A 14,385-nucleotide genomic window follows, 5' to 3' on the forward strand; every position below is an offset into this window, starting at 1 on the left:
TCAATAAACATATTTGAAGTGTATTCTCAGTGAAAACCCTCTCTGTCTTTGATGTATCAAGATATCAACACTAAGTTTCATTCTCATATTATCTCTTTTAATCTGACTCATTCTCAGCAGAAAAATAAAAAAAGATATCTCAGCAACTATATTCAATACATAATCAGCAGATATAATAACTGTAAAATTAGTATACTTCAAGATCTGACTGAGCCTTTGATCTCTGTACAGTGAGATATATTAAATCTAGTTTTAATATCTTAATATTTAACAGATTCTGTAAGAGATTAAGAACAGCAATACTAGAGTTCTATTGAATTTGAGAATTAACTCTATATTGATATAATCATTGACAAAGTCTTTTATTTTAAGATATAAATAATCAGTTTCTCTACATTCTGCTGATAATATTTATATTATTATATAGAAACAGACTTATATTCTCTATAATATCAAGACTCTGAAGAGAGAAAGTCTTGATAGAGAGTATATAGTAGTATATATCTTAACAGTTTCTATCTTATTCTTCTGCAGCAGTTAATACAAAAAAAAAGATCTTAGAAATAGTTTTTTACTTCTCTTAAAAAAGTAAGATATTTTTCTATGAGTTTTATACAATATTCTTATAAAGAATTAAAAACAGAGTTATTTTCTGTTATAATTTTACATTCTTTTAAATAAGAATTACTTTTTCAGTGACTGAAGAGCTTTTCTTAATACTTAATTCTTTTTTACACTCTTTATTAACTGATTTGAGTTGTACACTTGTTGTGTGAGAAGAATTGAATAATTTAGAATAAAATTAAATAGTTTTAATCAATTTCTCTGCAAAAAGTTGACTTATTCTTTATCAGTTTTTCTCTTAAAAACTGTCAAATTATCTGATTTATTATTAATTGATATCATACTTTTCCTCACTGTATCTCAAGAAAGAGATTGTAAAGATTTTATTAATTTATCTCAAAAATCAATTTTAGTTTATTTGATTCCCTTCAAAAATCTAATCTCGTTACTGAACTAGTGTGAAAAAAATCAGGTGTTTTATATATAAAAGTCTTTTATTCTTCTTTTGAAACAGTCTGATAAACTTTTCATTGAGTGAGAATAATGAGTTTACAAATACACTCAGTTAATGTGGAAAAAGATGCTTTCTTAAATACTATTCCTGAGATTGAAATTCTGAAGAGAAGAAAAAAAGAAGAAATAGAGAAATAACAAGTTCTTGAAATACAGAAACTTGAAAAAGTAAGTAAGATTCTTGAAAAGCAGTATCTGAGTGAGATGAATAAAGAATAGACTGGCCGCCAGAACCATGAATTTCACGTTTGATCTCATTTGATCTGGTCTCATACATTTCTTAGCGTGAATCCTGCTGGGACTAATCATTAAATAAACATGCAAAGTGACTATATATCAGATCTTAAAATAGAACCATGACTTGAAAAAAATGAGAAAGTGATCTTATTTGATCCCATTTAGTCCCATTCTTGGCATAAAGTTACTATTTTTAGACATTTTAAGGTATTTTTTAGACTATTTTTAATTTTTTAAAAAGTAACGCTTTTTGGTAACACTCAAATGAGATTTAAAGTCATTTAAAGCAATAAAAATAATTTAAATTAAGAAGTGAAAATCATGGTCTCATTTGAAAAATGTGACAAGAGTAGACAGTAAGTCTCACTGAGACAGTATGAAACTACTATCTAATGTTAGAACCGTGTACTGGGATCTGTCGAATTGGCAATGAGACTATCAAAAATTCTGGTCCTGGTCTCAGACACGGTCACACAGTCAGTCTAATAAAGAAGTTCTGTTAATTCTTCATACTCAGACTAGACAACTACAGAAGATAATCAAGTTCAAACTTGAAATTTCAAACACAGTTTAAAAAACATTGAAAATTCCTTGTACAATCACTGACTCTTTATTTTACTCTTCTTCTTTTTCTACTTCTTCTACTTTTTCTTTAAATTAGAAGAAAATATATGCTTAAGCGTGAATCCCGCTGAGACTAATCATTAAAAAAACATGCAAAGTGACTATATATCAGATCTCAAAATGAGATCATGATGTAGAAAAAATAAGAAAGTGATCTCATTTGATCTCATTTAGTCTCATTCTTAGCATAAAGCTACTATTTTTGGACATTTTAAGGTTTTTTTTAGACTATTTTTAATTTTTTAAAAAGTAACACTTTTTGATAATACTCAAATCAGATTTAAAGTCATTTAAAGCAATAAAAATAATTTAAATTGAGAAGTGAAAATCATAATTCTATTTGAAAAATGTGACAAGAGTAGACAGTAAGTCTCACTGGGACAGTATGAGACTACTATCTAATGTTAAAACAGTGTAATGAGATCAGTTGAATTGGTAATGAAATCATTAAATATTCTGATCCTGGTCTCAGACACGGTCACACGGTCAGTCTAAGAGTAGTAATTCATGAAAGAAAGAGATTAAGATATTAATTTAATCTAAGATTTAATATCATGTCTGACTCTGATATTCTGATGAGTGATATTATAGATAAAGAGAATGAGTTTGATACTATACAGCTTATAAATATCTATAATGAAAAGTCATTGAAGTAAAATAATAATATCTGAATAATTAATAGAGAATTTCTGAACATAACTTTATTAAGAATCTCTATAATTATAGAAGATTTTAATGCACATTATCTTTGATGAAATTCAGAAAGTAAAAGAGTAGTAAGAGCAGATAATCTCATTGAATGAATCTTTAAGCATATAATAGATCTAGTTAACAAGTCTGATTAACAAACATTCTATAGAAAAGGTATGAAACAGAAATCTATTATAGATCTAATCTTCATGTCATAAAATCTAATTGATAAAAGACTTGTAAACTGATTTATTGATTTAAATATAACATTAAGATCAAGTCATGAGATTATTCAATTTGATATTGAACTGAGTGAAAAATAAATAAGTGAAAATTCTCTTCTCTCTAATCAGTTTAACTTTGAAAAGGCTGATTGAAAAGCAGGTGAAGAAAGCATAAAACTGTTTAAATCTGCAAAGCAGAGTGAGCTATATTGAAATCCTGATCAAGATATCTCAAATGAAATGCTTGAGAATAGAGTGAAGCTTATTACATCTATTATTCTAACAAGTGTTAGAGATAATATTTCAAAGAGAAAGTCTTCTGAGTATTTCAAATCTTGATGAAACAAGAATATCATATCTAAAAGAAAATAATTAGCTACTGCTAGAAGATATTAAAAGAGCTAAAACAGACTGCTGGAATAAATTTCTTGAAGAAGCATAAGAAAAGAAAGTTTTTTAAAGCTTTGAACTATACTAAAACAAGAAGTGTAGCAAAACTTCCAGCCTTGAAATATGAGTTTCAGAATGAATTATATACAGTAAATTCTTTTGAGAAGAAATGTTAAGCTTTTATAAGAATTCTCTTTTAAAACTTATGAGATTCAGATTCAGAGAGAGAGAATATATCACTTCATATCTATATTGATAAAAATGACTGAGAATGATCTGAGCTTACACAAGATGAATTAGAGTCAGCTATCTTCTCAAGTTCAGTTAAAACTGCTACAGGGCCTGATTCAATCAATCACTTGATTATTTAAAATACATACTTCTACTTAAAGAATGAATATTTTAAGCTCTTTTTCAATCTCTTAAAAAATGAATATCATTCTGAATACTGAAGAGAAGTCACTGCAGTGATTCTTGTAAAATCTAATAGAAAAACTTTAATTTCTAAGTTATATAGAGTAATATCTTCATTAAACTGTCTAGAAAAGGGTTTAAAAAAGATAATAGTTACTCAACTATCTTTTATAAACTCTATTAATAATTCTCTTTTATTCAGTGAATAAATGAGAGATAGAAAACAATGTTCTGTAATTAACACTGTTCTCTCAGTTATTCATAATATTTAAATAACAAAGCATGTAGATCTGGTCTCAACTGCAGTTTTTATTGATATAAAAGAAGTATTTAATTATGTTTCAAAGTCAAAGTTAATTCAGACTTTGAAGATGTTAAAACTGCTACTTTCTCTAATAAAATGAGTTAAATGTTTTATGATTAAAAGAATCATACAACTATTCATTGATGAAACGAAATAAGACAAGACTGGGATAAAAATAGAAGTACTGTAAGTGTAAGAATAAGTGCTCGCAGGCGATTATTCAGGTGTTTGCAGCTTGGTGTTATATATACTATTAACTACTAGAAGTATTCACAGTAGAAAGATAAAATATTGAAGTTAAATATATAATAGCATTCAAGCTGAGTTGTGAATAGTATTCATGAACTCTAGTCTATATAGTTGTGTGTAGTCAAGGGCTGCTAACTCTATTAATTACATAAGAGATAGAAATAGAAGTAAAGAATCTGTAAGAAGCAGAATTTCTTACATATTTTCTCCTCTCTAAGACTTTGTTCACAAAGTCTTTCACTGAGTGATTTCATAGAATCAGATTCAGTACTGCAGTGATACTCACTAAAAACTCTTCACATCTATAAAAAAACCTTAACTGAGGAAAAATCTCTTATTACTGTAAAGAGAAAAGTGTCTGTTACTCAGTTTCTTATTTCACAAGATTCTTTATAGTCTGCAGATCTTTCTCTGACTATTATACAGATTCATCTCATATCTTTTATACAGAAGAGTTCTGATTGACTCTCAATCATTTTCACAAGATTCTTGTGTGATTATTACACAGATTCATCTCATATCTTTCAATCTGAAGAATTTCAGTTGATCTTCAATTATTTTACTGTGAGATTCTTGTGTGACTATTACACAAATTTATCTCACAGATGAATCACATTCTATGAGATTATTCTCATTAAAGAGAAGTATTCATGAGTTAATCTTTTACTTATCTTCACAAATCATCATTCTTTGACACTGTAGAATTGTGAGAAATTTTTCATTCTTTTATTAACTCTGTAGAATTGTAGAATTGTAAGGAGCCTACGCCGAATAAATCAGTATAATATTATAGATCTTATATAACAAAGATAAAAACATTAGAGAAGGAAAAAAAGAGAAAGTGTGAGAATCAGTGATCAAGATGAATATTTATACACATATGTGATACTGTACACAGTGAAGCTTCAGAGCAGAAGAATATACGCGCGTTCATAGCAGCTGAGAATCAGTGATTAAGAATGACTGAGAATCGGAGTGTATGTATTTGTGGCGGCCGAGGATTGGTGATTGAGAATGACTGAGAATCGGAGTGTATGTATTTATAACGGCCGAGGATTGATGATTGAGAATGACTGAGAATCAGAGTATACACATTTGAGAATGAAGTGATTGAAATCTGTGAAGTGTAACAGAATAGTCTATATAATTAATTGAGTATAGCCCGCTACATTAGTTCTCTCTTTCAGAAGCAGTTCTTATTGATCAAGAGCTGCTGTTTCAGATAATGTGAAACTCAGAGTTCAGGTCAGTTAATTATAGCTGACTCATTTCACAAGATATTATCAGTCACAGTCACAGAGTCTCTTATTGAGAATATTCTCAATCTCTCACTCAAGCTTATTATCTTCTTCTATGATGTCTGATAACTGCTAGTCAGAAGTCAGTTAAGAAGAGAACAGATTAGTGATAGTATGATAAAGCAAGCTTGTGTGAAATATATCATGAATTACTGATGATGTGTTAAGACAGTAGTTATGACTATCTAGAACTTCTATCACTTTATACTTGATATGATGATCATCTAGTGTACAAGATGAATGTGTGATTCATATATTTTTAAGATTCAATCATATCAGATCTTCTATCTTATATTGTTCAGTAGAGTCTCAGTGAACATTGATTTAATTCTCTTAATCTTATTTCATAGTTATTATGAAGACCTCTACTCAATCATGAGTATCTTAAAGCTTTATTACTATATTATCAGCAATCTGAATCAGACTGCAGAGATCTGATATAAACTGTGTGATTTCTAGAAGATTTAACACTTTCATATGATATTTATGTATAAGAAAGAACAGGCTTATATCTGTTAAAATAATATCTTGACTATTGATAGTGATCTCTGTATGTAGAAGAAGATTATATCAATTATCTTATAAGTAATTACAGAACTTACAGAGATAATTCTTCATGATCTGAATTATCTATTCTGATACATCATCAGTCTCAGAGTGATAGACAGTTAATAGACAGTGTATAATCTTGAGAATTTAACAGATTCTTATTCAGAGAGTGCTTATGAATTAACAGTCTTAATTCAATACTATAGATCTCAGTAATTCATATATCTGATAGAACAGGCTCTATAGAAAAGCTTCAGTGACTTGTTCAGTATTCATCTTATTATAAGATTTCAATATTATATCTTTGCTCAGTTAATTCACAATAATCAGAATGTTTCTACAATTCTTACTCTTAGATAGACTAACAGTAAAGTTAATTACTATATCTTATCAGATTCTGTCAGAAATATTAAGTGATTTTAATAGATCTTTTCTACAGTTCTTTTATAAGATAATAGAAGAACAGTGATTACAGTTTCAGATAAAGTATCTAATACTATTTAATATCTCAGATTAGTAGAACTCTTAGAAGATCATTCTATACAGTTATTCACAGTCTGAATAATTAGTTATATATGAATTATACATCTCTTGTATTATCTGAGTGTGTAAGAGTTCTGAGTGAGAGACTCAGTATTATTTATAAAATTATAGAGTGTTATTATCATTGATTGAATATTCTGAGATATCAGTTCTTATATATAGTTCTGAGAAAAATTGAGATACTTCTTGATATACTGCTTCAGTGAGAGTCTGAAGAAGTTCATCTATCTGAGCTGCTATATATCACAGTTTATTCAGTGCAGAGAAAGTGAAGATATTAATAGCAGTTCTAACTGAAGAAGTATGTATAGTATCATGAACTGTTTTATCTTAATTAACTAGTATCTTCAGATTCAAGAGCTGATGCTCTCAGTTTATTCAGTGAGTATCTATTACATCAGATAATATATCTTACTCTTATTATAAGAGAATATCTGTCATCAAGTTCTGACTACCAGAATAGTAGTATATTGTAAAATGAAAGTGACTTAAGAACTCAGATTATCATATCTGTTATTTAATGAGTTTACAGATAATTATAAAGTATTTGAGATTCTTATGATCTGTCACTATCTCAAATTCAGAGACACTTTGAAGTTCAGAGTCTTATTCTTCTAAATGATATACAATTATGTGAAGTTTCTTATCATAGATCTTATAATTGTATTCAGTGAAACTTAGTTTCTTAGATATAAAGATATATAATTATAGAACATCTTTATTATTATATTGTAATATCACTTCTTCTGTCATATAGTCAGAGAAATCAGCTTCAATAACTGTCTTATGATTAGAATCAAATGTTATCAGTAGAGAAATATTAATGAATATCTTCTTCATCTGTATAAATACAGCTTTGATGTCTGTTGATTATTAAAATACTGAGTCTTTCTTAGTGAGATCTGTAAGTAATCTTATAATATCTGAGAAGTTTTATATAAATCACTGATAGAAGTTAACAAATCTGATGAAGCTTTATACACTCTTCACAGTATACAGAGCTTCTCATTCAAGAATAGCAGAGACTTTCTCAGAATTCATTCAAATTCTCTTATCAGCTTCTATAATAAAACTCAGATACTTGATACTCTTGATTTCAAAATTATACTTATCAATATCTATTAATAGTTCTGCTTCTTATAGCTGTTGTTAGACTGGCCGCCAGAACCATGAATTTCACATTTGATCTCATTTGATCTGATCTTATACATTTCTTGATGTGAGTCCCACCAGAATCAAGTCTCAAAAAAATCTGAAAATGAATCATTTCTGAGAGAAATGGTGTGAAAAATGACCAGATTTAATTCAAGAACAGTGAAATGAGAGTAATTTTCCAGAATAAACTGTGAAAGATAATCATTCTTTCAAAATCAGAATGAGACTGAGGCTGAAGATCAAAATCAGTCTCATTTGATTCATTCAGTAATTGCTTATATAATCAGAATTTAGTAATGATTATTGATAACACTTATGAAATAACTAAATACATTCTTGTATAAGTTTATTCTTCACTTTCTTATGAAAACTACACTTCTCTGATATACTGTGATCAGAGATATTAAACTGTCTGATAATTTCATGTTTTCTAATCATGAGTTTCTTGATTATTTCTTCTTATAATTGTCCTCAGCAATAGTGATAAATATCTCAACTTGAGTTGAACTTTCACTTCATTCTCATCTCTGTCAATGAAATTGTCAGAATATCACACATCATCAGTGCAATAGTTGAATATATACTCTCAACAATTTTTCATAACTCTAGAATTGATTTAATGTGTAAATTTGTCAGATCATCTTGAAGATAGCAGTCAAATTCAGTTTTATAAGTATGTAGTTTTGCCTGATTTTCAGTTGTAATCAATGTATGCAAGTTCTGTTTCAAAGTTAGTATTATAGTTCTATATAATATAAAGTGTTATCAAAGATAATTACTTACTAGAGAATTGTATTTCACTGTCTTCATATCTTGAATATCTGCTCATTCAAATCTCTGATAGTTGACATTGTAGTAGTCTCAGGCTAATTTAATATATGAGTCTCATTCCTCCTCTGTTCAATCTTGAGAAGTGTAGATATTAACTTAATAGAAGAAATCTAGTAGAGCTGCTACAGTATAGTACTCTGTAAAAGATTGTTTCATTTTGCTGTAGTAATATACTAGTTTATTTCTTACAGCAATAATAGTCTGCACTATAGCATTATCTCAGACTGAATTTCTTTTTGAGTGATTCAACTGCTTCTCAAGATGAGTAAATAAACTGTTATACACTCATCAGACTGACTGCAGCATTGATGTATGAGTGATTAAGACTGTCTTTATTATCTTATAAAACTGAAACAGTAAATCAATCATATATTTCAACTAAGTTCACTTCATATCAGAAAGTTTCAATATCTGAATCTTTTTCTGATCAGAGTGTTACACTCAATAATCAATTATCTGACACAATTGAAGAGTCTGAATAATTATCTTATATATTGAACTTTACTGTATTCTAACATTCTGTATCATATTCAGTGATGTGACTGATTTGTTTATTTATTGAATATCATGAAATCATTGTTATTGTTTAGAAGAGATACAAATCATATTAGCAATGTTTCAAATTTATGATATTTAAATTATTAGTCAATCTATTCAAAATTAACAGTAGTGTTATCAAAAAGCATTATCAAAAAGCAATATTAAAAAGTGTTGTCAAAAAACATTATCTTTTATAAAGTGAATGTAAAAGTTACTTGAGTAATCACTTTCATCTCATTCTCATCTCAAGAACCAGCCATCTCATTATTCTTCATCTTAATATTAAGATTCTTTATCAGTGTTTATATTACAAGTTGAACTACATGAGCAATGCAGAGAATATGACCTTGTTTATCATTTCAGAAATGCAAAGTCAATTTTTACTTCAAGCTCTCTATTATAGTGTAGTTATTCACAGCATTGTCAGTTGTAATTATAAGAAGACTGAGACTAATATTTCAATAGTTATTTTTAATCACAGTCATTAATATCTCTGCTATATAATTCTCAGTATAACTACTGATCAATGATTTAAATTCAATTAATGTCTCTTGATAAGTTCAGTTCTCATCAATGTAATAATATATAACTCTTATAAATGTAAGATTATTTGTACTAGTTCATGCATTCACTGTGAGAGACACTCTTCAATAATTCTTCAACTCTGATTCTAGATATTGCATATTGACTTTGTAGTGTGTCTTGAGATTGTACTGAAGACAGAATCAATGTGAAATATGAAGATTTGAATTAAGTATTTGAAGAAGTGTTCAGAATTCAGAGTTTTCAATTCATCAAAGAGAAAGATTCAGAGATATACACATGCAAAGTAATTATTCATAAAAGTTATCAGATAAGAGTTATAAAATCAGAGTACTGATACAGAATCATTTTCATATAATTTTCTTCAAATTAGAAAGTTAGTGTTATCAAAAATCATTATCTAGTAGAGTAACTTATCAGCTCAGTAGTAATTTTCTGATTATTTTTCTTTTATTATCTGCATTCTGATAACTTCAGATATTAGGAAATTTCTTCACAGTTATGATCAGTTTATGATGAATGTTTCTGAATGAAGTTGCAGTGATTGTAGCAGAGAGATGACTCTTCAGTAATCTGTAATACAATCTATTAATAATTATTTCATAGTTCATCTCAATATTTGTGTTGAGTTTTTCATAAATTTCATGACCTGAAATCAGATGTGAAGAATAATTATTATTATTATTATTCTTCAATTATAGATGTATGCAGTCAGAGACTATGACATCTACCTGAGAATCTTTAGTTCTCAGGGTTTTTCCTATCTATAGAGTCAACTATTATACATTTATCAATTTCAAATATGCAAAATCAGAAAATTCCAGCCCAGAATATAAAAACTGTTTACAAATTGCAGTATTTCAACACCTTCTGATAGTTTGAAACCATTTGAAAATATTATGACAAAAGAAAAGAGAACATAGTCTTAAAGATAGACACATTAAATAGATAGAGAAAAGAACAGAAGAAAACAAGTACAGTAAAGAGAGACTATAACAAAACAAAATTATTAAAAGATGATGTATAGCTGTTTTAACAGACTATATCTAGTCAATTTCCACCTCTTCATATTCAGATACTTCTGAATTCAGCCATTTTCTTGTAGCTGCTCTAGTTTCTGATAGAAAGTCTATTAAGTATTTAGTTCCTGTCTCAGTTGAGAATAAGAACCTCATATTTAATTGATTTAAATCATACTTCTTCTTTAATCTGACTCTGAGACTATTGTATAATGCACAATGCATTACAATATGCTCAGGATTTTCATTCACATTGCAGAATGAGCACTCTGTTGAATCAAATCTATCATCAAATCTTTGTATATAAGATTTGAAATAACCATGTCCTAGTTTCAGCTGAATTATAGATGAGAATATTTTCTTTTTACATTTAATTGAACAAGATTTCCACTTTGGTTTTGTCTCAAATCTTGAATAATGTATACTCTTCTTTTGTTTCTGCCAGCTTTCATTCCACTTGTTTAAACAAGATTCTTTTATCTTTCTCTTTATGAAAGATCAGGACACTGTTTTTTGAATAGATCTGCTTAATTCTGAACCCTTTTTTGCAGCTGAATCAGCCAATTCATTGCCATGAATATTCATATAAGCAGGAATCCAATGCAGATGAATTATCAGTTTTGATATTCTTCTCTTTTGAATTTTCAAAACAGAGTTTAAAATCAGTTCAAGATTCATTTGATCATTATGAATCTGACTATTTCTAAGTCTTTTTAAAGCAGCTTGACTATCAGAGAATATCCATGCCTCTTTCAAATCATTTCCTCTTTTATGAGATTTTATTTCAATGAGTTTGAAAGCTTTCACTATTGCAAATAGTTCAGCATCAAAGACTTCAGATTCACTGCCTAAATTCCAGAAATCTGAGATAAAATTAATATTATCTTCAGTATAAGCAATGCCTGCGCCTAATGTATTCAAATTCTCATTTTTTGAGCCATCTGAGTAGATCAGAATAGAGTCTTTTATATTAATTGTAGAGATCTTCTTCAAATGCTGTTCATATTCTCTCTCTTTAGATAGTTCACTTATTTGTAAGTCTATGAGAGATTCCAGCTTTTCTCTCCAGAGAGATATCTTCTCATGATCAATTTTCTCAACATTTAATGAAGAAAATTGATTCTTAATAAGTGAACATAGTCTATACAGTTGAGAAGGCATTTTCTTTAAAGTATTATTCTCATTCCAATCAAGAAATCTATTTCAATCCAGTTCATTTCCTGAGTTAACTGGTGGAAATGAAGAAGAGACTCTTTCTCTGATTATATGATTTAAGCTCATCTTCATGACTCTCAGAGCATAGTTTATACAGGCCTTTTCAAATCGAATAGCAGGAGGTGGAATTGAAGCTTCAATTTCCATTGAATGTGAAGAATAAAGTAGTTATTCATTATAATTGAAAGAGAGCATTCTGTATTGAATTGTAAATAACATAGACTTTGTAATTCACAGTGATTTCTTGAAGAGTTTGTGAATCTTCAATAGAAGTAAAAGAAGTGAAAGAAGTGAATTCAGAAGATATGATAATAATTTGAGAAAGATGATAATTTATTTTCAATAACTGATCACTGATGTGTATAAGAAGAATTAATATAAGAGAAAATAATCTTGTTTCTTAGCTTAGTTATAATTTTAGTACTAACTAAGATTGAATATCATTAATATATAAAAGTAAATAAATAATCTTGATTAATCTCTATCATATTTCTTGAAATATATTAATATTGTGAAAGAGAGCATTACTAAATTACATTATCAGATAATATTATTAAAAATATATTAATATTGTGAATATCAATGTTGAAAAAATGTTGATACTTATACATTATAGTGATTTGTGAATCATAATAGTTAAATATATATATATATATATATATTGTTCCTGACTTGATTACAACTTGTACAATAATTTTTAAAAACTCAAAATTAATTTCAATTATTAATAATTATGAACTTACAACTAACTAATATAAAAAGAAAAAAACTTTTTCTACTTATTATCTTTCTTCTCTTTCTCATTCTTCTTATTATTCTTCACAATTCACTTTTCATTCTTCTTCTTCTTCTTCTTCTTATCTGAGATGATAATCATCTCAAAATCTCTCTCTGCTGCCTTCTCAGAGAAGAGTTCTCACTGCTCTCTTTCAGTCAGGTCAATCTGCATCTCAAAATCCTGCATTTCCTGGTCTGCTGTCTCAGGTTCCATCTCAGTGATAAGCAGATTGACATACTCAGAGAGCAGAGCTGTCTTCTCAATATTCTGAATCATAGAGTGTATTTGAGACCTGAACAAGGCCTCAATTCCCTTCTTCTCTGTCAGCTCCTGCTAATGAATTAGAGAACAGAAGTATTATCAAAAATCATTATCTCTCAATAAATAAAAAACTTACTAGTTTTGACTTCTTTGTCTTCTACTTCAATAATCTCTCAATCTTCTTCTGTTATTACTTATTTATAGTAACACTCTTCTTCTCTCTCTCTCTCTTTATCTTGATCTCAAATCATTCTCAGAACTTCTTCTGATCTCACTACTACTGCATGAGACTCTTTACTATCTTCTTCTTCAATCTCTTACAGACAGTGTTATCTGCATTATTTCTATACTTAGTTTAGTCTAAATCTATCAGAAGTATTACTTAAAATCATTATCATTCTACTCTCTTACAGAGTCTCTTCAAGGCATTATAACATGCCTTGCAATCTGTCTCTTCTTGCTTAAATACCTTCTTCTTCTCTTTCTTCAATCTGTGATGATACTCACGTGCCTTGATGATCTGCAGAACCACAGAATATTTGAAGAGAGATAACATGATTAATTTCAGTGAGTGTTAAAGAGAAGTGAAGGCAGAAGAGATGATCAGAAATAATATAATAATAATAATAATAATAATAATGATAATGATAATAATAATAATGATGATGAGAGTGATGATGTTGATAATAATGATGATAATGATGATGATGATAATAATGATAATGAAAGAAGAAGTGTATTGAAATATATTACTGACTTATCAAATATAAAGAGATAAAGAAAATATTAACAGCTTTCAGAGATATACAGAAACAGCTACAGTGTTGCATAGCAACATTATCTTTATTCAATGCATGCAGTGTTGATATTCTTTGTATACAGTTATTATATAATCTATATCAGAGATACATGCAGAAAACAGATCTTTGTTACTAGAGAGAATAATTACAGTGATTCTCTGTTTTCATATTATAAAGATAAGTTATTCTCATTTCTTTCTTCTCTCTTTTCTCTTCTTCTTCAACTCATCACTAAGTTCAAGCTGGTATGAAAACTATTAAAACACTCTTAGAAACTCTCAAATTAAAGAGTATAGACTAATCAAATTTTAAATACAGAAGAACTAAATTACATTCAACATTACTAATTATTCATCTCTCTTCAATAAAATCACAGTTGTATCTTTCTTTCTCCCCCCTCTCAAACAAAACATAGCCTGTGAAAAGTGAGTATCATATCAGATTATAATGATCAATACAGCCTCAGCATGCAGAGCTATATACACACAGTGCATGCTGAACTGAGAGACTGCATGAGTTGCAAATCAGCACCAGCATCTCAGAAGAAGTCATGCAGTATGAGAAAGCTGTAACTCTCAGTCACATGTGCAGAGAATGAATTATCACAGTAAGTGTATATACATTGCATAAAAGTAACACTTTTT

General features: G+C 28.4%; 1 protein-coding gene across 1 annotated transcript; it reads right to left on the reverse strand.

Moving 5' to 3' along the window:
- Positions 1 to 12,818: 12,818 nt before the first annotated feature.
- On the reverse strand, positions 12,819 to 13,497 carry BDCG_17904 (uncharacterized protein; the record flags this gene model as incomplete). The annotated part of the gene is made up of 3 exons (XM_045426950.1): positions 12,819 to 13,013; positions 13,240 to 13,290; positions 13,411 to 13,497. 3 exons carry the CDS (start codon positions 13,495 to 13,497, stop codon positions 12,819 to 12,821), a joined length of 333 nt encoding a protein of 110 aa, XP_045282762.1.
- Positions 13,498 to 14,385: the final 888 nt, after the last annotated feature.

The sequence above is a fragment of the Blastomyces dermatitidis genome (genome assembly GCF_000003525.1).
Source record: "Blastomyces dermatitidis ER-3 genomic scaffold supercont1.13, whole genome shotgun sequence".
Taxonomy (NCBI): domain Eukaryota; kingdom Fungi; phylum Ascomycota; class Eurotiomycetes; order Onygenales; family Ajellomycetaceae; genus Blastomyces; species Blastomyces dermatitidis.